At 43.9% G+C, this 25,676-nt stretch overlaps 1 protein-coding gene across 1 annotated transcript in view; it reads left to right on the forward strand.

The window, feature by feature from the left end:
* Positions 1-788: 788 nt before the first annotated feature.
* ADRA1A (adrenoceptor alpha 1A) overlaps positions 789-25,676 on the forward strand; it is a 114,622-nt gene continuing 89,734 nt past the window's right edge. Inside the window, exons 1-2 of the mRNA XM_029604081.1 lie at positions 789-1,186; positions 2,597-4,394. Coding sequence (XP_029459941.1) covers positions 3,497-4,394 — 898 coding nt within the window. The 5' untranslated portion in view covers positions 789-1,186; positions 2,597-3,496. The remainder of the gene's footprint in view (positions 1,187-2,596; positions 4,395-25,676) is intronic.

A 25,676-nucleotide genomic window follows, 5' to 3' on the forward strand; every position in this document is an offset into this window, starting at 1 on the left:
CTGTTTACTTTGCTGTCCAGCAATCAAGTCAGACGTCTAGAAACCTCTGTCATCTGAATCGCCAGAAATCGATGTACTCACACCTTGGGGAAATAAGACATTGGAAAGAGGAGAATTAGGGCTGGCTCCTGGCAAAGGTAGGGTGCTGGGTAACTTTCACCTGTCGCCCTCCACCCACCTGCAGCCTTCGTCCTTCCAATTATCCCTGAGAAGGCAGCAGAAAGAAATTACAGCAATCTGGACAGGGTTCAAGACTTGTGATTCTTTCATAGAGGAGATTTATAACTGATTTCTTTGCTATGGATTAGTGTATAAAACCTGGCCAGTCAAGCTGATCACCCATATAAACGGTTTGCCCTTCAAACCTTCTTAAACGTATTCCTTGAGCGTTAGGTGCCTGTGTGTAGTTGACTTGCAAACGATTATACAGATTACCACGCTGCTGCTTAAATCAGAGCTTGTCTTGTTATCAGACTTATCCTTTCTTGTTTGCAAACGCTGAAAACGGGATTTCTGGTGTATGACTGTACATAAATAGAAACTTGCCGTTACTGTGCTATGCTCAGATTATTAATTTTTTGTTCTTGTGATAAAAAAAAAAAAAGAGTACAGGGGAAAATTGTTAAGAGAATGGCATTCTACAAGGATGTGGGACCGGAGGCAGCACCAGCAACAGCAGCAGCAAAACCAGGAAGCCCCTGCATCAGGGAAGGCTGCCGAATAAAACTGCCCCCTGTCTCTGGCACACACACACACACACACACACAGTCCGATCTGGCTAGCAAGTGCTGAGCTTCTGCCAGGGGAAAAATCAGGTGCCTGTCTTTGCAGAAGATTACGGTACCTGGCAGGGTTTACCCTCCCGGTACAGAAACTTGCTGCTGATTCTTATTTGGTGTGGAGCAGTGCAGGAGTTGCACACGCACAAAACCATATATATATATCTATAGATATATATATATATATATATATTATCGCTGGGAAGAAGGCTTCCAGCCCCACTCCACGCGTGGGGGCAAAGAAAAAAAAAAAGAAGCAAGAATCCAAGTGCTCTGGGAAGGACTAGGATGAGAGGACCCAAAGCTGCCGTTGCCTTGTGGTATACACCAGCCTGCCTTAAAAGACCAGCGCCATGCAGCCCTCCCAGCCCCAGCTCTTAGGAGCTGCAAGCAAGGCATCCACCAAGGTAAGCAACGGCTGGGGCTGAGAAAAGTTGGGCTTCGAGGCTCTCAGCATTCCCTCTGCCAATCCGGATAACCGCATCTCGGAGAGGGAAGGAGGAACGATGATGATGATGCTGGCTTTTCACTGTGCCTTCTGCTTTGCCAACTTCGTGCGCTTTTTGTGAAAGTTGATTTTCTGCCCTGATTGTAAGAACCCAGAGCCACACGCTAGAATTAGGATTAAAATAAGGGAAGCGCTTTAGAAAGAGCGCTATTTTTTTAACTTGTATATTTTCCACGGTTTGTTTGTTTTTTTATACTGAAACCTGTAATTTATTGGAGAAAATGTAAATGCTGAACAACTTTAAATAGACTTCATATAAGTGAAAACACTGGAAATTCAAGTTTTAGGGAGTCCCGAAGCAAGTTTGATTCCCCTTTCCCCCAAACCCTCACACCTTAATTCTGTGTTTTTCAGATTTCATGTTATAGGATTTAAATTTTAAAAATCCCCCTTCAAATTAATCTATTCAGTTTTCATAAAGCTTCACTTAAGGGAGGTCCTATTGATTACAATTCTGTACACGGAGGCCACTAATAATAAAGATTCATTGACGTCTCCAACAGAAAAATGTGTTCAGGGTTTAAGTAAAGCATTGGACTTTTTTTTTTTTTTTGCTTCCTGTAAGCTCTAAGATATGTTCCTTGAATACCAAACGGCGAAAGTATAGGGGGTTTCAGTGTCAATTGCTGAGTAAAATAAACCTCATCTTTCTCTTCGGGTCTGAATTTGATTTCCAGAGTATCCTAAATAATATGATAATGAAGGTGCATGTTCAGTCTCTCCGAAGGGATCTGCTAAGAGAGGATTCCCAGTAGCTCAGCCATTATTTATGAAGTTATATGTGTATTTCTCAAAAGGCAGAATCTGCTGATTTATCTGCTATGAAATGCCATCAATTCCAACCCCAGCTTTTGAATTTGGCATCTCTGTGAGCGGCTCAGGACATCGCTCCCTAAATTTCAAGAAGCGAAAATGCCGGGCATAAAGAATTTTGCTTAGAAAAAAAACAAATGTTCAGACAAAAGAAATCCAGAAAAGAGGAGCAGGTTTCAGATAGGAGGTGCTCTTGGTGGAGAGCCTGCCTGATGAATCTAAAGGCTAGGTCAGCTAGCCTTGTCTCAGAATGAAACCTGTTTCAGGGAATGACTTCCTTGCAGCAAGAATTACATTGAGGCAAGAAAGAAGCAGCATCCTGGGAGAGGAGGGTAAAGCAAAATGAATTCCCCAATAGCAAAGATGAATTCATAAGCAGAAGTCAGGGAAGCATGGAGGGAGGAACAGTGTTAGGATGGGGAGAAAGAAACCTAGATTTGACCTTGACCTTGGCTGAGGTGGTGACCTTTCTGTGCCTTCTCTATGTATTCTCTAGGCGGGACAGATTGGCTAAGATTCCTGGAGCTCCTGAGAGGAAGAAGGCAAGGGAAAGGTTTGCAAACTTTCGACAAATCCACCGCCACCTCTCCTAACCCTGTTCTGAAATGGGAACATTCACGCCCTTCCGAGCGCTTAAAGCTTGATGCATCTGTCAAGACCAGCAAACAACTAGGAAACGAAGCTTTGTCCACCCTCCTACCTGCTGTGTATTTTCCAAATCCAGGTTAGCTTGACCTCGGGTAAGTGGCCTATGCAGAGGTAGAAAAATGAATGCTGCTGTTTGTCAAAGGTCTGCAGCCGCCACAAGGAAAGAAAAAAGGAACGCAGAGAAAGCACTGAAAGACTGCAAACGCTCAAGTTGCCCATTAGCTTATGCAAAATGTATTGGGGGTTTTTTTTACTGCTAGCCCTGGACTGAGATATTTGTGAATATAGCTGAGACCTGATCTTTATCTTAAAAGACAAGTTACATATGTGACAGTCCCCTCACTGCAGCCTGTACCATGCCAGCCAGAGCTGGAAACCTGAGTGGGGGAAAAGACGTTTCAACATCTGTAATCCATTTTTTCACAGCTGGGCTACAGCCAAGAAGCATTATACCGAAAATCATTTTATAAACTCTAAGAATTGGCAAGAAATAACTGCAAACATTAGTGCTACAACCAACTGTACTCTTCATTCCTGGGAATGTAAGATGCTTCTGGCCTCAAATAATATATATATATATATATTTATTTAGAGACTTGAATATTTCTAAGAAATGTTCAATTGTCTTGATGTTAGCTGATAAAAATGTTTTCTGCAGTGTCTTCACAGAATTGCTGTTAAAAGTGCACACATTAAAAAAAAAAAGATTTTGGGGAGCACAAGACCTAGAGAAAGAATTTCTACTACAATGGTTTTACTTCTTGAAAATAAAACAGCTCAAGTTCCTTTTGACTGTCCCAACTGTACCCATAGCACAGTGACAATCAACGTTTCCAAAGCAATTGCAGTTGGGGTTATATTAGGGGGATTTATTATTTTCGGAGTGCTGGGTAATATTCTAGTTATTCTTTCGGTGGCTTGCCACAGGCATCTTCAGACAGTGACCCATTATTTTGTAGCCAACCTGGCTGTTGCTGACCTCCTTTTGACCTCCATGGTCCTGCCCTTTTCAGCCACCTTTGAGATCCTAGGCTACTGGGTTTTTGGAAGGATCATCTGCAACATCTGGGCAGCTGTTGATGTGCTGTGTTGCACGGCTTCCATTATGAGTCTTTGTGCCATTTCCATTGACCGATACATTGGGGTCAGCTATCCGCTGAGGTACCCTGCAATAATGACAGAAAAGAGGGGACTTCTTGCTTTGTTGTGTATATGGGCTTTGTCTCTTGTGATATCAATTGGACCTTTGTTTGGCTGGAAAGAACCAGCACCAGAAGATGAGACTGTCTGCAAAATAACGGAAGAACCGGGCTATGCTATCTTTTCCGCAGTGGGCTCCTTTTACCTCCCACTAACTATCATCTTGATAATGTACTGTCGGGTATACATCGTGGCCAAGAGGGAAAGCAAAGGCTTAACAGCCGGCATGAAAACTGAGAAGTCGGATTCAGAAAAAGTGACTCTAAGAATACATCGCAGAAACACCCCAGAGACCAATTCACCTTCCCCCACCTCCAAGAGCAAAACCAACTTCTCAGTAAGGCTCCTAAAGTTTTCCAGGGAAAAGAAAGCAGCAAAAACCCTGGGGATAGTTGTGGGATGCTTCATTCTGTGCTGGCTTCCCTTCTTTTTAGTGCTGCCTATTGGTAAGTGACAATCTTATAATACCAGTGTTGCTGGAAACAATTGCAAAGAGCTAAATCTACTGCACAGGGTTTCTAAAAAAAAAAGTTGCAGATGCAGGGGCAAAGCAGTGCATCACAATTCCCTTTTTGTAGGCACATTCAAGCAACCACAAAGACCCTGCAAAGATTTAATAGTCTTCTCTATAATGCTTATATCTGCTATATATTTAGTATAGATGGATTTAAAATGCATATTTCCATCGTCATGTTACATATGTCCATGAATTTCATTTATATATATATATATATATATATATATATATATATATCTTCTACTCTTAGATACCTCTTTAAGCCATAATATAAACCAATTTTGTTGTGTATACAGCTCCTAACCTTTAGCATCACATTAAAGGTCTTCATTTTGCTAGTAGGTTACAGTAGAATATTTGGTGTAAAAACCAGAGTGAAAAAGATTACCTCCAGAAAAACAATTGCATTGTCACCTTTAACAATTATACAAGTAAATAAAAAAAAAAACTAACATGAGAAGACCATGTAATGCTGGAGAAAAAATATTTTCAACCAAATGGAAGGACACTGCAGGCAAAACCAGAGCACCATTTTTATCCCCGGCTCCTAAAGAGACTTTTCTTTCATCCTCATCCCCTTACATGTTTTGCACTGCAGTGTCCATGTTTGTCTATCCATTAATCATTTGTAAAGCTATTGACCAACGACCTCTGTTCTGCCTAATTACATGAGGCTTCAGAGCACCAAACATTGAGATAGCCAAGGGTCAATGCTAATATTTGCACTTCTAGTTTCAAAAGAGAGACTGTGGGGCTGTCCCAGCCCTCAACAACTTCATGTAAGTGGGGTGGGCACAGCTTGCAAACCTTGTGCACCTGCTGTTGGCCACATAATATATTATCTGCCCGCTCCCCACGCGTTCCACCACAACACCACTTTTCCCTTGTTCCTAACTTCCTGTATCCCTGAAAGGGCATGTGCCTACATTAAGGTGGACTCCGGGGCAAGGGACACAAACAAGATCAAATGACTGTGCTGCCTCACTAAAAACGCCTAGTCTGACAAACCCTGGATGTGTGGCAATAAGCGAGCAGGTACACAAACAAAAGAAAACACTCTCTTAGCGCCCTCTTACACACATGCACGACAGGCAGCACATGGGAGTGGGGAGAGGACCGACTTCAAGAAGTCAAGCTGAGGGAAGGGGGAGAAAGAAAAAAAAAGAAAGTCAGCTAAAAATGACATTTAAAAAGGGGGTTAGGGGTTGAGGGGCCATTACCCTGGCAAAGGGAGGGTTCAGGGTTACGCCACTTCCTCAAGGTCTGACCCTGAAGACTCATGGAACTAGGGCGGCGATGTCTTCCCACCCCAGTGTGGACCCGTTAGGTCTGCCCACTGGCCCACCTGCTGAGATATGTATTACCTCCCTTGATGACGGCATGCACATCTGGAAACGGAGCAGAAAGAGCTCCGTGAGAATCCTTCAGATTGCTGCTGTCACTATAGTGTGCCAACAGGAAGCCATGAACACCTGTCCATTACCCTGACAAAAAAGAACAAAGCGAGGGAAGTGAGGGAGGGGGAATGACAGCTCAAGAGGCTCCCAAAGGTTTGTGTGGAGCCACAGGGGATGTACTTCCCCTTCAGGCAGGGATACATTTATTTATCTGGGAGGCTCCTACATGACTGGTGGTTGTTATGCTTCAGAGAACTGAAAATGGCAGAGGGTAGGCATCGAGGGGGAATATGGAACATCATCTATGGAGACTCATCCCACAGCACCATATGTTTGAAGATATATTTGGCAAAATGTGAACAATTTTCAGAGCCAAATATCAGTTGCTTACTTGGCTTCAAAATTTGGCACAAAGAAATCAGTCTGTGTAGTTAAGAGATTCCAAGCATGTAAATTTCTCACACACACATACGTGTTTCTCTTTGCAAGTCTATTTCCCAGTTACCATGGCAGTAAAGTAAGACCTACATGTTCATTTCATCTTATTCATAAGCTTTCAAACCTACAGGAAACCTCGCTCACTGATTTGCAGTTTTCAAAAATGGAATCAACTTAAAATGTGGGCCCAGATGCACTAAGCATTTTTCCCATAGAGACAAAATGGAAAAAAAAAACTTTTAGAACCTCTGGCCCTTAGTCAAAATACTTTCACCATTCTTTGTAAATAGCTCTGTAGGTCTAGGGTAGTTTGGAACACATGTTTATGTAATGTTTTCCATCTAATGATATTTATGGCACAGCCACATAAATCATGCAATCATCAGGCGCAAAATGTATTTCCGGTGCAATAAGTATGCATACATGACTCTTTTCATTGCAAATGCTTGAGCTGTGTGACTTGTATTTGGGAACATAAATTTCTGGGCTAAGTTTATCAAAGCATCCAGCTAAAAAATGTATTGATTTATTAATATACGAAGATATTTATCCATTTGTTCCAGTTTTGAGAGACTATTTGAAGTCTTTTAGTAATGAAGAGAAAATACTATAAATCAATGTACGGATGGCTTCCCTCCTTGGGAACTTTTACTGCACATCATTTTTACAACTCTCATCTGGTTCCGCTATGTATTTTGCACTACAAAAGAAATCCTTTCAACCAAAAAGAGACAGCTAGGTAAAGATTAAGATTTCTTTACAGATGGGTATCACAATTGCCACTGCTGTTGCTACTTATCATTTCTATAGCGCTTAACAGACATGCACAGTGCTGCAAGAGACAATCCCTGCTCCATGGAGTTTACAATCCAGTCAGGACACGCATACAGGGCAGCAAGAGGCTGTAGGAAATGTAATTATTATACAAAGTGATTAAAATCAACAGGACTACTGTGCCTTTTTTTATGCAATGTAGTTTTGATTTTAGTATATTTTAATAGGGAATTGTGAAAGATCATTGAGTGGTTACGGATGGTTTTAGTGGAAGTATTTTAACATGATGTAACCAATTTGTCAGATTCGGAGCTAGATTAGGAGGCAAGACTGGGTTTAATTTTGGGATGGAGAGTTGCTTATGTTGTAGTTTTGATTGTTTCAAATTATAATGATGTTTGAATATATGTATATATAGATACATATGGAAGATAGCTATAAATAGATATATAGCATTGGGAGGCAGTGCCCCTAGTGTTCCCCCATTTACCTGTGCAGGACCAGGCTAGACGCCTGGTCCACCTTAAGTGCCTTAAGAAGAATACGCTCTATGGGTGGAATCCTGTAGGGCAGGTGGGGTTCAGAGGGCGTAACCGGAAACTGGGGAATAAGAGCCGGGATCTGGATGGGGTTAACCAGACCAGGCCCAGGTCTCCGGGAGGAAGGCAACTCCTATAATGTAACACTGTCCAAACACTGAGCTGAGATGAAGCAGCACAACTGTGAGTAGAGTACACTGTCTGAAAGTAAAGGCAGTCAATGTGGTGTATATGATTGAAACTGTAAATAAAGATTATTACTCAGATTTTAAAAACCCTGCATGCGTAAAATCTAGGCTTTATGCGCACTCCGAGCGAATTTTGAAGGGGCCTGGCCACGCGTAAAGCCCAGTATGCTTACGAGTGCTGGGCCTCCTCAAAGGGGTGGGCTAGGGGCTGTGTTCTGGGCTGGGAGGGACGGCGCCGGGACAGGCCAGGACAAAGCCATTGAACGCTGTCCCAAAGATTTGCGCGCTGGCAGCCGGCAGGCACATGCAATTTACTTCAGGTCGGGCCCTGAATTAAGATGTAAAACAAAAAAAACCCACGGGCCAATACAGTACAGTGCGCTCCGGCGGAGCGCACTGTTAACCTGCGATTGGACGCGCGTTATCAATGCACTAGCATTACCCCCTATTCAGTAAGGGGTCGAAAACGCATGTCCAACCCCCCGAACCTAATAGCGCCCGCAACATGCAAATGCATGTTGATGGCCCTGTTAGGTATTCCTGCACAATTCAGAAAGGAAAATGTGCAGCCAAGCCGCACATTTTACTTTCAGAAATTAGCGCCTACCCAAAGGTAGGCGCTAATTTCTCCGGGCACCGAGAAAGTGCACAGAAAAGCAGTAAAAACTAATTTGAATATAGAATTGCCCGCTCTCCCGCGGACTTTACTGTATCGGCCTGCCAAAAAGGTACGGTTTAGGGGGTGGGGAGGAGAGGGGAAGAGGGAGGGAGTATAATTGGAGCAGTCTGGGAGGGAACTGGGGAAGGCTGGGATGCATTGCCATGCGGAAATTGCTAAAGTCCCGTCCCCCCCTTGTGCATGCTGCCTGCACATACATGCGCAGATTATAAAATCCGGCGCACGTGTGCACATGGCCCACGGATTTTATAACATGCATGCGCGAATGTTATTAAATCGGCGTGTCCATTATAAAATCTACCCCTTTGTTTTTAAGCAAGGCTGGAGTCAGACTGATTTTCTGCCTCCAGGCCTGTGGGAATCACCTCTCGTTCCCACATACAGTGTCATGCATGGGATTTTTTGTAAAGCTTTGCACAGAAAAATCCCAGCCTTCAAGAAAGTATTTGTTTGGAGTACAGAAAGAGTTGTGAAGAGGACCTGTGGTTCTAAATGTAGTACAGAACACAGGGGACCCGTGGCTCTAAAACAAAGCACAGAGCACAGGGGTGCACAGAGCAGGGTAGCTTGTGTGAGAAGGTGTGGCTCAGAAGCGGCTCTGAAGAGAGAAAAAATCCAAAGTTTAAAGTTTCAGATAGCGAGGAAACTGTGATTGGGCCTGGTAGCAGGGACGGCCAGGAAGTGATAGGCTTGTACCGGCTAACGGGAGAAGCCTGGCTGGAGATAGATAAGGATTAAAAATGAGTCCGTTTTTGCTGGTTATGCAAGGTTTTATTTTTTTTTACTTTTCTTGCCTTGAAAAAAGAAAAGAGGGAGGAACACTGGTGCAGCAGGGCTGTGCTGAACAGGGTGTGGCCCTGGAAAAGCTGCCAGAGTGAAGTAAACAAGGCGGGGCCCTCATCCAGCAAGCAAGCCACTCTCAGGAAAGGTGTGCAGCCACAGGAAAACCTGGTGTAGAGCAGTCAGGGTACTGCAGCAACCAGTGAAGGAAAAGCAGCAAGAGGGATGGAAGGAAAAACATAATGTATTTCTGTGTAGTGGGAATACCCCAGTCCCAGGAGCCGGGTCAGACGGAGAACCTGAGGCTTGAGATTTGGCAGCTGGGGAGGCCAGCTAGGGTAATTGAGCAAGGGAACCCACTCCCAAGAGTCCAGGCCAGGCAAGAAAGTGAACGCCTAGACTGGCGGGACAAGGACACAACTCAAGCTCATGGTGAGCTTGAGTTGTGTCAACAGTCTGAAATTGGGATTACAGGAGGTCACGAGGAAGACCCTATAGGGTGTCCAAACACTACTGAGAGTCCAGAGTCAACTCACATGAGAAGCCCAGAGAGAGGGCACAGAAAAGCAAGCTAGAGATGCCATGAAGAGCCCGGAGGTTGGCACTGCGGAGACCCCAGTGAGTGAGGCTGCCAAGGAGCCAACAACCAGCGTGGGCAAGTGACCAGAGTGTACAGAGGTGGAAACTGCAGAGATCCCAGAGAGAGGCGATGCAGAGTTTACAGACGAGGAAACTGCAGACAGCCCAGAGCAAGGCACTGCAAAGTGTACAGAAGAGGAGGCCATGGAGAGCTCAGAGGGAGGCACTGCGGAGAACCAAGAGGAAGTGTCCATGGAAAGCCCAGAGGATGGCAATGTGGAGCCCCCAGCATCTTAGGATACAGAAAAGCCAAGGAGGAGCTCTACATCAGAGATGCCAGATACCAGGAAGTGGGTGCAGCTAGTTATAGAGGAATCAGCACTGGTGGTTCCCCAGTCAGTCCATAAAGCTCCATCGGGGTGGAATTTGAACATGGAGCCAAGAAAGGACTTAATTAAAGGACTGGGGATGTTCACTGTGTGAACGGCACACTGGGTGGTGGTCATGACGCTGTCAAGGATAACCCTAAGAGTTGGGGGTAAGCATGTCATGAGGTCCCTGTTCCCAAGTGTGGGAAGCCAGAGGAAGAGGTCTTGGACTCTCCTGGATGGGATCCAGGAAGGAGTAGGGATGGTTGCCCCAATGGGACCAAACTGAGGGGAGGAGTATGTGAAGCAGCGCCCCTAGTCTTCTCCTATTTATCTGTGCAGGCCCAGGCTAGATGCCTGGTCCACCTTAAATGCCTTAAGGAGAGTATGCTGTATGGATGGAATCCTATGGGGCAGGTGGAGCTCAGAGGGCATAACCAGAGACTGGGGAATAAGAGCTGGGATCCAGGTGGGGATAACCAGACCAGGCCCAGGTCTCCAGGAGGAAGGCAGCTCCTGTAACATAACACTGTCCAAACACTGAACTGAGATGAAGCAGCACAACCGTGAGTAGAGAGAGTACACTCTCTGAAGGTAAAAGCAGTCAATGTGGTGTATATGACTGAAGCTGTGAATAAAAATTATGTTTTAAGAACGGCTGGAGTCAGACTGGATTTCTGCCTCCAGGCCTGCGGGAATCACCGCTCGTTCCCACAAGCATTTGCAGATATATGTGTTTGTAATGTGTTCTGGGCTGCAAGGCTAAGGCGAGAAATTTAAATGTCTAAATAAATGATGATTAATATTAATTGGGTCACACTAGCTGCTAACATCAATTCAGGAAAAAGGCATTGGCCAAGCAATAGTTGGAAATTTGGGACATCAAAAATGTAGAGCATAGATCCTAGCAAACAAAATGGATACTTACACTGAATACAGATAATGGGAATCATAGATCTTACAGACTGATCTCATGACTTGAAATACATTTAACTATTTTTTAAAATGTTATTGATAGGGATGTTAGCCCCATCTCTGCTCCCTTTTGCCCCCCATTATTGCCCAAATTCTACATTAGTTGTAAATGCATTTTGAAGATTATCTGTCCTTTTTTCAGAGACAGCTGAAGAATATTCTTGCATAATTTGCATGCACGAAGCTCCTCATCAAAGCAAGGATGATTTCTAATTTTAAAGTTGTTTCCTCCATTTGAAGCTGCATAACTCTAGTTTAACACTGACAAACCCACAGGTGGCATTTCAGCCTAGTCAACATTAGACAGACATGCAAATGTCTCTTTTGATTTGGAAGAAAGTGCATTTATTTTATTTTATTTATTTAAGATTTTTATATACCAGCATTCATGATACAATCACATCATGCTGGTTTACATTTAAACAGGGGTGCCCAATAAACAACAAACTAACCTGGTAGTGTAGAAGGAGGCAGTTACAAATAACAAGGAGGATAGAACTGGGAGAAGAGAAATAAAGGAGAGGATAACATTAGATAGAGTTATTACAAGGAGAAGAGGCTGACCTGGTTGGGTAACGTATGTTGATGGTGTGAAGGATTAATTGGTGTCCGGGAATGCTTGTAACTACACTTCCATATATATCCCACTATTTACACTTGCATTTTCATGTGTTAATGTCAAAATGGCAGCAATAGAATAAAAGAACATATGTGATGTCTATAGGTGCAAACAAATTCCCTCAGCAGATTAGAAATTCTGAATAACTTAATGTTTTAAGAGATGGGATGTGATGAGTTGGATTGGCAATATCAGGAAACAGCATGTCTGAGGGAGAGGGAATGGGCAGCCATGCCAAAGAAGCAAAACAAAAAAAAAACAAAAAAAAAAAATCACCAACCATGATTAACACAGAAAAGGAGATGATAGTCAAAAGTTAGGGATCAGAAAAAAAGGACCATTTGTCCCTATGAGACCACCTCCAGACATGTCTGCTGATCTTTCCTGAATTTTAAATTCTTCTGTTTTGTTCATTGTTGTGGAAAGGTCGACTCTGTGAAAGGGATATGAGACAGGAATAAGCAAACAGAAAATTCTCCTCTTTGATGCCTGGACTTAGGATTGCACCCAAAAATATGGAATACATTTTCAAAACGGTTTCACACAAAAATGCCTTGTATGGTATAAGTGTATCATGTATGCAATCAAGCATGTTTAAAAACAAGCAGAGTATACACAGTGGCGGATTCCCGATGAAGACCAGCCCGGGGATTCGCCGCCCAGGCCGGCCCAGGAGATACCACGTGCTCTGCTGAGCGCGGCTCTGTCACGGCCGCGCTCGGCAAACCACGTGACTAGCACAACCGGCCCACCCGGGGATGCCCGATCCCCCGATAGGCCAATCCGCCCCTGGACTGTATACATGAACCTACATAATTGTGTGGAAAAGTAAGCACATGGAAAGTGGGTGTGTTTGGAGCTTGTTCGGGCGTGGTTTGGATGCTTGTATGTATTTTGCTATTTTATAACAAGCGTACACTTGTAAATCATCGAGAAGGCATAAACGCTTTTATATGTATTTAACACGCCAAATTCAGACTTTTATTGTTTTTTGGACTGAGTGGCGTGCTGGCTTCGGTTCTCATGGTGCATTTAAAAGAGCTTGCTAGTAGTAGGAGAGTGTGGGAAGGACACAAGTTTGTTTGGCATGTTGTTATTTTTTTTGTCCTTCTGCCTGATCCATGGTTTGCTTCCATTCTTTGCAGGAGCCTTTCAATCATTGTCACTGCATTTCTGAGCGTGTGTCTGGTGAGTGGAGCTGACTGGAGCTAATGTGGGGGGGGGTGTCACTGAGGCTGTGTGTATGTATGCATGTATGTATGTGTGGGCTAAGTATTTATGTGTGCATCACTAGGGCTGACGGGGTGAGAGAGTAGTGGGGAAGGGTCAGATAAAATGAGTATTATAAACTTATGGATATTCAGGGAGCAAAGTTTGAGGAAGGAGAGAGACGAGAGGAGGAGAAGGAGCTACTCCTTATAGAGAGTATACAGGATCAAATCATAGTTTTTGGATCTCTGAGAAGCAAGTCTTGCTTAGGTTCAGATACAACAAGGATACCATACTGTCCCTCTGCCAGCAGTTAGAGCAGGACCTCTCACTGCAGCCTCTGACATGTTGCTCAGGACCTGAGGTGAAGGTTATCTGGCTGCCCTCATTCTTGCCTGTTTGTCCTTGACCTTGCATGTAAGGTCTTGCCACTTCTGACAGAGGTGTTCCACATTTCTGTTGTGGAAGTCTACATTTAATTTATGGCAGATTCTCTGCCATGTCTGCTCATCTGTGTATGATCCCACTTTCCTGGACTCCTTCCCATACAGGATGTTCTAAACCTTCATCATCTCCTCGACAAGAAGGCCCACCTCCTGTGGTTGAAAGTTAGGCTTTCTAAGCAAGAGTCCTTTCCCTCCAAGCATGATGCTGTCAGAGACCAGAACTTAAATACACTTATACGTTCCTGATGGGAACATAAGTATGCATATATGGGCATTGGTATTATTTAGCACAGAGCCTATAGGCATGTACATTTAACCGATGTAAGCACATATTGTGTCCACTTTAAATGGTATATGCATATTATTTTCATTTATATGTGTGGGGAGAGTTAGCCAATATGCTAAATGTTTAGTGTTAGCACTACAAGGTATGTGTGGATAATGACCTCATTATCTGACACATTTTCTTTACCTCTATAGCCTGTATTTTGGCGCAGATGTGGAGGCACTTCATTCACCATAATGTGCTCATCTGTGTTATGATTTCAGAGTTTTTGTTTCCAAAGGGTTACTTTTGCTCTTTGTTACCAACATACTCCATTTTGTTAATGTTTATTTATTTATTTATTTATTTTTAGTTTTTATAAACCGACGTTCCTGTATAATATACATATCACACCGGTGTACAAGGAAGTAAAACTGTCTGAATGTTTATGTCTGAATGGGAAGCAACTGAGGGTACTGCCACTTCCGGTCTTGCTTCAGGCGATTTCTCTCATTCTCTAAAAGCTTGCTTTGTGTGGGCCCTTATCCATTATAGGGGGTGCAGGAGGGTGAGGTGGCAAGGTAGTGGTAACATCTAGGAGTCCCTGATAGCTCACAATTGTGCGCTTTTACAAGAAAGCCTTTGAAGACTCCTTTTGTCTACATGGCAGTTATAAGACAGGGGCGCTGGGGGAAATGCTGTAGGCTTTTTTATTTGCAACCAAAAAAAGTGCACTAATCTATTAAAACAAATTTAAGCAGGAAATGGTGTCAGATTTCAAAGCGTGCTTAACCTCTCAATCCACAGGCTCTTGCCCGCAATGGGCTTCAACCTGTATCATCTCGAAAGCACTTAAATTGACCGCATTTACCTTTTCCTCCTAATTTCCCTATTTAATTGTAAAACATGCAAATTTTAGTCTATCTATTCTGTTTACCAGTTTTAATCTGTTACTCAATGCCTTTTATTACTTTTTTCGTATTATTTATAAAATAATTTTATACTTAACTTAGCATATTTCTGCTTGTAGTACATCATTTACACAAGCCAAGTGCTTCCGAAGCATATACCCATGACCCAATGTTTCAGCACCAACAGGCACCTTCTTCAGGGGGAAAATTCCAAACACTAAAAAAGAAGCACAAAAATCAGTCATCAACAATATGCATACCTACAATTCAATTAAAAAGCACTACTCCTGGGTTACCTAACCTATAACTTGGCTGCTCTGGGCTCTGCTTAGCTTTTTTCTAATGGTCTCCGGCTTGTAGTAGGTGCACCAGCCACAGAGACAGCTTCTGCAGCCACAGGGTGCTGCCCTGATTCAGGGAGAAGCTCTGCAGTGAGATGCTCACTTGTCTTCCCCAGCAATGGCAGAGGAAAGTGCTCTACAGGGGGGGGGGGACAGGAAGGGAAGGCTGGATGGGAAGGCACTAATCCAGGGGGAGCTGGCAAGGTAGGCATCTCCTTAAGTGGCCTGGGGTCGCCATGTGGGGGGGGGGGGGGTCAGCTTTTTTTCTCTTTTCACCGAAAAGAGAAAAAAAGTGCATGACACACCATCAACTGTTGTGCACAGGGGTATGATATGCATTGTCATAAAAACCGTAAGATTGCACCCCATTTATGGGAGAAGGGATAGGAAACCCATCTGCTGTAAGGGGATGCAAGGCCATTTGTAGGTTCTAAAACAAATTGGAGGCTTCGGTACAGGTGCTTTTACAGCATGGTGCTTATTCAGTGATAGTGGCTCAGAGGTTGGCCCAGTGGAGTGTGTCTTGGATTCCAGTGCTTCAACAATCATGATGCAGCCACAAGACAAAAGGACCTTGTTGGAAGGGAGGCATAGAGATTCCCTGGTAAAGGTAGTTAAAGCTGGTGTTTACACCCTACTTACTTATATAGTTGACCTGTGATGACAGGCCATGACCAGGGGCAGGGGCGGATTGTGGGAAAATAGTGGCCCGGGGGATTTTTCTCCATACTGGCCCATGGGTACCCAATTACACATACAATTTGGTGAGTCACCAAATACAGAATAAAGGGACCATAAAATATACACAGAAATGCACAGACAAACTGAACTGGAAATCACAACAAGTTAGGCTGTATGTAATGCAGCAATGGAAAAACAGAAAATACCATCATTCCTCATAAAACATCAAACAATAAAATCAAGAACTATAAAACATCACAATAGGAAAATCATACTAAAAATATATATTTCAAAACTGCTGATGAATAGAACCTCCAGTAATTTAACTCATATACAAATTTTTGAAAATGTCCGTACCACCAATAAAATATTTCAAAACAGCACATATATCAAATAACATTCAATAATTAAAATTCGGAACCTCTCTCATTCCTCTGCTGCCACTGTCACTGATGCCGCATGGCTATTGGGGAGGCGCCGATTGCTGCTACTGACACTGAAGCCCATCCTGCTGCCTCTGTGCAGGCCCTGTGGGCTTCCACCTTCTCCATGCTGATCTTGTACATTGTGAGATCCACATAGAGAATGTGCTACTCTTGCACATTCCCAAAGATTACATGTGCCAATCACTAAAAAGTAATTTATTTTTTTTTTACCTTTGCTGTCTGATCTTAGTTTTCTAATCGGTTGGTCACAGGCTTTTTTTTTTCCCACCTTCCCTTTCTTATTTTTTTCCACCTTCCCTTTCTTATTTTTTTGCCAATTCTTTTTATATTGTCTTTTTTTCTATTTCTTTTCTCTCCATCTTCGTCCCTCAAACACAGTCAGGTTCTCATTCTCACATGCATTTCTCTCTCTCACGCACACACAGGCTCTCACTGTCACATGCTCTCTCTCATACAATCATTCATACGCACAGTCTCTCACTGGCACATGCTGTCTGAGTCTCACACACACAGGCTCTCTCTCACTCCCACATGCTGTCTTGCTCAATCACAGGCTCTCACTGTCACATGCTGTCTCTCTCACACACAGAAGCTCTCACATGCTGTCTCTGCAAACATTCAGGTCCTCACTCCCACACCCAGTCTCTCAACTCATCTCATACATGCGCACACACACTCTACAGACCCTCAGCCTCTCTCTCACCTCTGGACCTCCTCTTCGCGGGTCGCCGCAGGATGGGCTCTGCAGTGGCCCTGATCTTCTCGGGCCACAGCGGCCCTGCTATCGGGCCTCTTCCTCTTCTCGGGCCACTGCGAGTTGGGATTCGCAGCAGCTGCTCCTCTTCTGCATGCGCTGATGCTCCTTCTCCTTCCTGCCCATGCGGCTCCGGCAATGTTTACTTCCGGCGCCGTGCAGGCAGAAAGGAGGAGGAGCATCAACGCGTTTAAATGCGATCTTTTTCTTTGGGCCGTGGTGACGTGAGCTCCACCATGGCCCTGCTGATCTGCTTGCTATGTGTCGTGAGTAGTGGTATCCCGAGGGGAGGCTTCCTGCGCCCGGGGGCATTGTCTCCCCTCGGGATACCACTGCTCCTGGTGCCCTAGGCCCAGGCCTAATGCTTCCACTGACCCTGGCTTCCGCTCTCGGAGAAATGTCACGTGATTGGGGTGACCGGCCCACCAGGGCATTCCAGAAGCCCCGATAGGCCAATCCGCCCCTGGGTTACTGGGCACCATTCTGCTCGAAGGACCCCTATGGGTTCTAGAAGGATGGCATCTTATGTGTAGGAGGGATACCTCAAGCTGGTGGTTGTAACAGGGTTCTGTGGGCTGCCAGGACAATAGTGGAGTATGGATGCAGCAAATAGTGGAGTGATGGATGCAGCAAATAGAAAGTCTTTATTGACACCTCCCAGATGGGAGTTATGTGAACTTACCTCCAGCCCCACAGCTGCCTGGCATGCAACTGCTCCAGCCATTCCTCTTTCAGGGGATGCAGCTCCCGGCCTTCTTCTTGAGATTTTCTAGCTGTACTAATGAGAAGTTAGAAGACTATTGTTAAAAGAGGGGCTTCCCCTCTATCTAATTACAGAATGAATACCAGCTTCAGATGGTAATAAAGAAAGGGGTTTATTGATACAGGTAATTAAACAGAGGAAGGCGGAGAATTCCTCTATTGGAGCAGAAAATACAGAGAAAAAATGGTACAAGCAAAGGTGTACAAAGTCTGTTTAAAATCTGCTCAGTGTTCTTAACGTGTGCATCAGCTTATAAAGGTTTCTGAATCTGCTACTATCAGACATCTGCATAATCCACACCCATTACCTTTAATAACCAATCAATATATATTTTAACATGTGTACAGCAGCTTGCTCTTACTATAGGCCACAGGCCTCTTCTTATCAGTTAGAATAACAAACTTAGTTCCATCCTTCCAGGAATGATGTCATCCGTGCTGAATGATTCTCTGGCAAGTTCAATGATCATAGTGCTTCATAGTGCTATAACTACATATGTGCAGGATATATGCAGTTCGCTATTCTACACTATGCTCTTAGTTATATGATGCACGTTCTATAAGATTCTCAATGGCAGGTTTTCATTCATGCAGCTAACTCTTGACCCACCCTAACAATGACTCTTCACTGTCCCTTCTGACATCAATATATACTGTTATTTATTTATTTATTTTTATTTATTGAGTTTTATATACCGTCATTCGGTAATGCCATCACAACGGTTTACATATTTCAATAGGGTGATAAAAGGTTACATATTTTCAAAAAGGGGATATATATATATATATATATATAGGCAACATCGTCAGGGTAAAGGTAGGGTAGATGTATAGAGAGAGGTTTGGAATAGATACAAAACAGGTTAAAGTAGAGCAGGTAGGGTAAAAAGGGGTGATGTAATAATGTAGAAGTTAACAAGCTAAGGGAACGTATGAGTTATCAGCTGGAGGTGGTTCAGAGTATTGTTGTCCATGGAAACTGAGCATGTTAAAGTTTATTTCGGAGTTCAGTTGCTGAGGTATTATTGTGAGAGTTTGGATGTCATTGTAAGCTTTGGAGAAAAGCCATGTTTTCAGATCCTTTTTAAATGTTTTTAAGTTGGATTGCATTTTAAGTTGCAATGGAATTGAGTTCCATAATTTAGGGCAAGCGATGGAGAAGGCTCTTTCACGGGTTGTTGATAGTTGAGCTGATCGGACAGGGGGAATTCTCAGAAAGCCCTTGTTGTTTGAACGTAGGTTTCATTGAGTCATGTGAGGAATGAGATTAATAATTGACCAGTTTGGTTGATCTATATGTATTAATTTGTGTGTGATGTTCAGGGTTTTATATTCTATACAATATTTAATAGGTAACCAGTGTAAGGAAATAAGGATGGGAATAATGTGTCCATGTTTTTTAACGCCTGTTAGGATTCTCGATGTTGCGTTCTGTAGTATTTGGAGCGGTCTGATGGTAGAAGCTGGTAATCCAAGTAATAGGGAGTTGCAATAGTCAATGTTAGAGAAAATGAGAAGTTGAAGTACAGATCTGAAGTCAAATGTGGTAAGAAAAGGTTTTAGGTGTCAGAGGGTTAATAGTTTGTGATATCCATCTTTGATTTTGGTTGTGATGTGGTGTTTTAAAGATAGTTCATTGTCTATGATCACTCCAAGGTTGCGTATATGCGTAACTGGGGAGAGTGGTTCCTTATGGTTCTTGAGCAAGAGAGGAGGTGGTAGAGATGGGCTGGGTTTCCGATCCATAATGATTATTTCGGTTTTTTCAATGTTTATTATGAGTTTCAAGCGGGTTAGCAGATGTTTAATTGTGGATAGATATGTGGCAGTTTTCTTGTAGGTTTCGTCTAGTGAATTTTGAATAGGAATTAAAATTTGTATGTCATCGGCATAGAGGAAATGGGTCAAGTCTAGTTCTTTTAAAAGATGGCATATAGGCAAAAGATATATATTGAAGAGTGTTGCAGAAAGGGCAGAACCCTGAGACACTCCAGTAAAGGATCTGTGGGCAATTCTTGCCTCCCACCAGCAGGGGCCCTCATTGGGCCATGTGTATGCTGCCTAGTCCTCCAGGTTCTATTGTTTGGAGGTTCTGCTGGCAGCCATGCTCTTCCAGCACTGCAATAATTATGAGCCGGCCTCACACCATGCTCAGTGCCAGAGCTTGGGGTTCCTAGTCTTGGTTCCAGTCCTGATCTATATCTTGTTCTTGCCTTTTGCTCTTGATTCTAGTATTGTGGCTCAAATTTGATGCCTACATGGATCCCCCTTTTGGGCCTGTTTATTCTATGCTTCTGCCTTGTTTATTTGGTGTTCAAGTCTGGTTTTAACTTGCTTTTGTGTTCTTGTCTGTTCTTAGTTGTTCTTTGTTTCCTAGTCTTTGTGTAATTAACCCTTGGGTTCATTACCATTAAGGCCCTAGTTAACTCCAGAAGCTAGGAAAGACAGGTTAGTAATGAGGGGAGGCACCACTGGGTACAGTCCTTCCCTTTGAGGGTGCTGGGATGAGCATCCCCTTGTGAGGAGAGTGAGGAAGTGCAGCTTGATTTTTGGAGTTAGAGAAAGTACAGGAGCTTTTGCCTCAGTTGGATTTTGGGCTTACTTTTGGATTCATGTTCACCTACCTGCAGTTTGTGAGAAAAGGTTGAGAAGCTGCCTTTCCAGTCCACTCAGGCTGGTTAGGTTTACCTTCCAGGTTTGGTTTTGTTTTGTTTGTTTGTTTTTTTATGGTATATTTATTAGGGTTTTATAATAAGATACAATATACATTTAAAACAGCAAAACATCATCTTACAGTAGCATGAAAACTGTTTACGATAAACTTTAACCTTTCATCTTTATTCTTTAACTCTTAACCCCCCCCCCTCCCTCCCCTACATTTTGTTTCTCCTCTAATCCCTCTTGGGTATATAATTGTAGACATATAGAAATTTAAAAGTTTAGATATGAATATGGTTGTAGTACAATATTCGGATGTCAATGATACAAGCAAGAAGGTTTACAAGAAGATAAACACAAACTTAAAATAAACTGATATTTAGGGTAGGTATAAAGAGGGGGAAAAGGGATACGTGGACTTGTTTGGGGTATTCCTAGTGTCATATATTTCCACCATTTACCTATGTTGTAGGGGCCTTTAGTCGCTAGTGGTTACTGAGCTGGGAGCATAGACGTTTGGAGGTTTGGGAGTTTGGAGGTTTTGGGAAGACTGACTGTTGGAGCAACCTAAGGCATCTGCCTGGTTTTTATTGTTGGGTTATTAGCGCGTTCTCCAATGTAGGTGACAGTTAGGCAAGAAAAGGAGACCAGATTTTCAGATTCATATTAAACTTTTTTTGCGAGATGTTTCTGATAGTAGCATATTCTAAGGCACAAAGGTGAATCATTTTCTGAAACCAGTGTTCGTAGTTAAATCCTGGCTGTCTATCCACTGAGTCAATATCATTTTTCAGCCAATGAGGCTCGCCCGTTGGAGAAAGAGCAAAGTAGGCTCATCAAGCCCCAAATGCAGGGCTTCCACTGAGCCAAACAACCATAAGTTGGGGGTCTAATGGGAGTGGCATTTGTACCAACTGTGAGCATATGTGGGCTATTTTCCCCCAGAACTAGAGAACAAAGGAGCAGTCCCAAAAGCAATGGCAGAATGTGCCATCTGCAATGTGACACTTTGGGCAGAATGCAGAGGGGCTGATTTTGATGCGAAATGCTTTGGCGGGAGATATGTAGGTCTCCAGAGAAATTTATAATTAGATTCTCTTAAAAGAATATTATCTGAGATGTTTGCGAAAATGTGTTTGAAGTCGTCAAGGGACACAGTAAAAGGTGGCCAGACTGCCCAAGTTGCGTACATGTGCACCAGGGTGTTGCGAGTTTCCAACTGCTATCAACTGCTTATAGTAGTTGGCAATGGTGGGTTGTTTATTTCCTGTCAATTGTAGTATATTTCATAGTTTTTCATTGGGAATGGATTCTGAGAAACATGCCGGTTTGCTGTTTAAAAAATGCTGGATTTGCAAAAAGGTGAAAGAGTCAGTTTGTGGCAGCTAGAACTGTTACTGCAGCTTCAAAAAATCAAGCCGCTTCTCAGAGGGGAAGTCATATAATTGGTGAACAAAGATGAGTCCTTGGCATTGCCACTTGTGAAACACCGATTCATGTAGCCCTGATGGAAACAATGGGTTGTTGGCTATTGTGATTATAGAGGTTAATCAGTAAGGGTGTTTGAGAATGGTGCAGAGTTGTGCCCAGGTTTTCTGGCATGTGTGGAGTAATAATTGGGATCTAATGGATGGGGGGACCTGAGGAGGCTCTAATTGTAACAAGGTTTAAGAGAGGGTACTCCATACCACTCTAGCAAACATTGGTATGGAACGAAGTTCGAGGTTGAAAAAAGCCAGACTCTTACATAACGGAGATTGCACGCTATATTGTACAGGGATAGATTTGGGCAACCCAGACCACCTTTCGTGATGGGTTTAGATAGTATTTCCATAGGTAACAGGGCTTTTTTGTTTCACCAAAGGAAAGAACATAGGGCTTTGAGGATTAATTTATGATCCCGCTTCACAATCCAAATGGGAACCATTTGTAGTATGTAAAGCCATATGGGGAGAAGTATCATTTAAAAAAATCCGTATTCTATCCCCAATTGAAAGTGGTAATGAGTGTCATTTATCTAGCGTTTTGACCATGTATGTTACCAAGGGTTGTATGTTTGCTGTGTAAAGAGTGTCGATATTAGTTGGGATTTTGATGCTTAAGTATTTTAATTTGTCTTTTACCCAGCGTAATGGGAAAGTGCCGAGCCAAGAGGTCTGTAGTTGTCCAGTGACGTCTATAGTTTCAGATTTGTCCTGGTTAATTTTTAGTCTGGCAAATTGCCCAAAGTCGTTCTGTAGGCGTACTACCTCCGGAAGGGAGGAATGTGGGTCTAAGAGAAAGACAAGCACATCATCTGCAAACGCTGCCACTTTAAAGATCTGTGAGGGGCCCCCAAAACCTTTTATGTGTGGATTTAAGGTTATTTTCCTTAAAAGAGGGTCAATAGAAAGAATATATAGCAAGGGAGACAGCGGGCATCCCTGCCGGACTCCTCTGCGGATGTGAATGTCCCCGATACAGTTTGGTTGGCTACTATACGTGAGATGGGGTTGTTATATAAAAGAGAGAGGTAGGCCAAAAAGTTGCCCTTAAACCCCAGCTTGCAGAGTATGGAAAATAAGTAGGACAACAATACCCGATTGAAAGCCTTTTCTGAATTGAATCCAACTGCTAATGCTGGGGTGTTTCGGGACTGGCAAATTTTCAAAGCTGTGATCAATTTGAGGATTTTAGAGTTTGTGTTCCACCCTTTAACGAAGCCTACCTGATACAGTGAAATTAACAGGGGAAGAAGGACATTTAATCTCTCTGCTAGGATTTTTGCTAGGATCTTTAGGTTGCAATTTAGCAAGGAGATGGGTCGGTATGAGAAGGGTAATAGTGGGTCTTTGCCGGGTTTGGGAAGCACTGTAATGTGGGCCAAGTTAAGGGCTGCGGGGACGTTTTTCTGGGGCAACCCCTCTATATAGAAGTGAGTCAGGGGGGTTGTTAATTGCATCCGAAGGATTTTGTAAAAGTCATATGACTGTTACAAAATCATGTCACATGTCACATGACATGTGACAGGGGCCGGCCAATGGCACGGTTACCCTGTCACATGGTAAGGGCAAAGGGCCATCGGCGTCATTTTTATTAGTGGCAGCTGACGGCCCGAGAGCGGGAGATCGCTCCCGGGGCCCACTGGACCACCAGGCAATTTTAAAACGTTTTTTGGGGGGGTCAGGAGGGTGGTGGAGGCTAAGGGAGCAGTTTTAAAGGGTCGGGGTGGATTTTTAGGTTGTGTCCTAACTCCCGTTAGTGTGCACTAACCCGATTAACGATTTTTTCACGATAAATCGGTGGAATTTCTATTGTATCGCACTCTTAACGATTAATGACGATTTAAAAAATATCGGACGATATTTTAAATATTCAAAAAACGATTCACATCCCTACATCCGTGCAAACAGGGGAGAAGTTTTTCTGCAGGTCTAAGACGCACATGGAATAATCCTGGAAGATACGGATGTTATAATTATTGTAGGTGACCTCCTGCCGTTTCCAGTAGGATTGCCAGAATTCTTGTTTATGGCGAAAATTCAGAAGTTTTGCAATAACTACCCGGGGCCGCTGCACAGCATCTTTTTCACCCCGAGCTTATGGGCGTGCTCCACCATGAGTTTACCTTGCAAGGCAGGGGGATCTAGAGCGGTAGGTAGCCATGATTCCAGCAGGGAGCTCAGATCGTTGTCAGCAACAGATTCGGGGAACCCAGGAAACGGAGGTTAGATCTCCGGGCCCTATTTTCAATATCATCTATTTTCTCCATTAGTTCTAAGATGTTTTTTTCCTGGGCCACCATCTTGCTGACACAAGCGGTCGAGTCATCCTCCAGAACTCCGATCCTGCCTTCCGCTTGATCGAGACAGGGTGTTAGTTCGGCAATTGCTGCGCATTCCTCTGTCAAGCGGCTTTCAGTTCCCGCTAGTTTTTTGCCAAGTTTTTCATCCAAGGCAGCACAAATGGTGACTTTGATATCTGCCTGGGTAATCAATGAAATTGCTCCTTCTTCGGGGGTGTCATTCCCGGCGACCATCTTGGGGTCTGGGCCGCGGGGTTTTTCTTTTTCTTTCTTACTTCCCTTGGAAGCCATCGTTGGAGGTGTTCTCTGCATATAATGTACTATGGACATAAGCTCTAGGCAGTTCAAATGAAGAGCAGGTGGTTTGTTGCTTCTGCGAGTAGGATGCGATAGGATGTTAGGAGAGGCACCTGGAGCCTAGGGGAAACCTCCTTCTCGGCTCACCACATCATGTGACTCCCCCTTCCAGGTTGTTTTTTGGGATTTTCCATTTTGGTTTTAAGAAGCCTTGTGAAATCCCTGGTTTTGGCCTTGAGGAAGATTATGGGGAAGGCTTCCTCTGTGTAGCCAGGATAGGGAAGGCCTCATCGAAGACAGAAGAATGATAATGACCTGCTACGAGTCTTCCTGGTGTTTGGATTTAGTTTCAGGGAAGAAGATTTTTGGTTAGAGGACAGGGGTTTTGCTGTTCCCTTCCTGCCCTGAAAGAGGAACATCGAAAGAGCTATGGTGTTCCTGTTTGGATCCTCTTTCCATTGATGGATCCAGAAAGAGAGAGAGAGAGAGGGAACTTCTGGAGAACTATAAGTAAGACCAAATCTGAGATCTTTTGAGGACCCCTGTCAGGAGTCTTCACCCTTGGGAAGAGGTATTTTGGGACTGTGCAAAAACTGATTTTGACATTTCTTGCCAGTTTGGAGGAGGGCGTACTGCCCACACCCCTGCCCAGATGAGAACTTTACTTATGCAAGCGCTGGAGGGTAAGTGTTTCCCTTGCCCTGGTAAAGAGAGAGATCCATGCACAGATAAAAGGCGAAAACCATAAATGCCATACTGGAAATAAGAACTGATGTGAACGGTGCCACTGATGTTTTTTCTAAGGACACCTGCAGTAACGTTTACTTCTGGACACACCATCAGAGTCTCCTGCGTTGTGTCTTTTTGGCACTCACATCCACAGAGGGGACAGAGTAGACATACCTCTCCCAGGCAGAAAGAAAGAGTGCCACCCCTGCACCCCCCCCCCCACCCCCACCGCCAGGGTCTTTGAGGAGAACTCCCTTCCTCCCCTTCTCCCCACCATCGAAAGAGAACCTTGGGGCAAGAGACTCGCTGGGGTTCGAGAGAGCTGCAGTTAACATCAGCCCCATTCTTTTATGGCCGCATCAGTGTTTAGTCATCTCCTGGAGAGGGGAGTTACATTTGCCTTTTTCAATCAAGCCCGTGCATCGGTTCCGCCCTGCTCCTTCGGGTTCCCTACGCTCTATCTCATATTCCCGCCATCCTGCAGGCCGCCAGCATCCGAGGGCAGCCTGAGGGGAAGGCTGAAGATCCTCTGCTCCTGTCGCACTCCGGCCTGGCTTACCTGGGTCCAGCCCTGCTCCTGCTTGGGAGGGGG

This window comes from Rhinatrema bivittatum, chromosome 5 (genome assembly GCF_901001135.1).
Source record: "Rhinatrema bivittatum chromosome 5, aRhiBiv1.1, whole genome shotgun sequence".
NCBI classification, from domain to species: Eukaryota; Metazoa; Chordata; class Amphibia; order Gymnophiona; family Rhinatrematidae; genus Rhinatrema; species Rhinatrema bivittatum.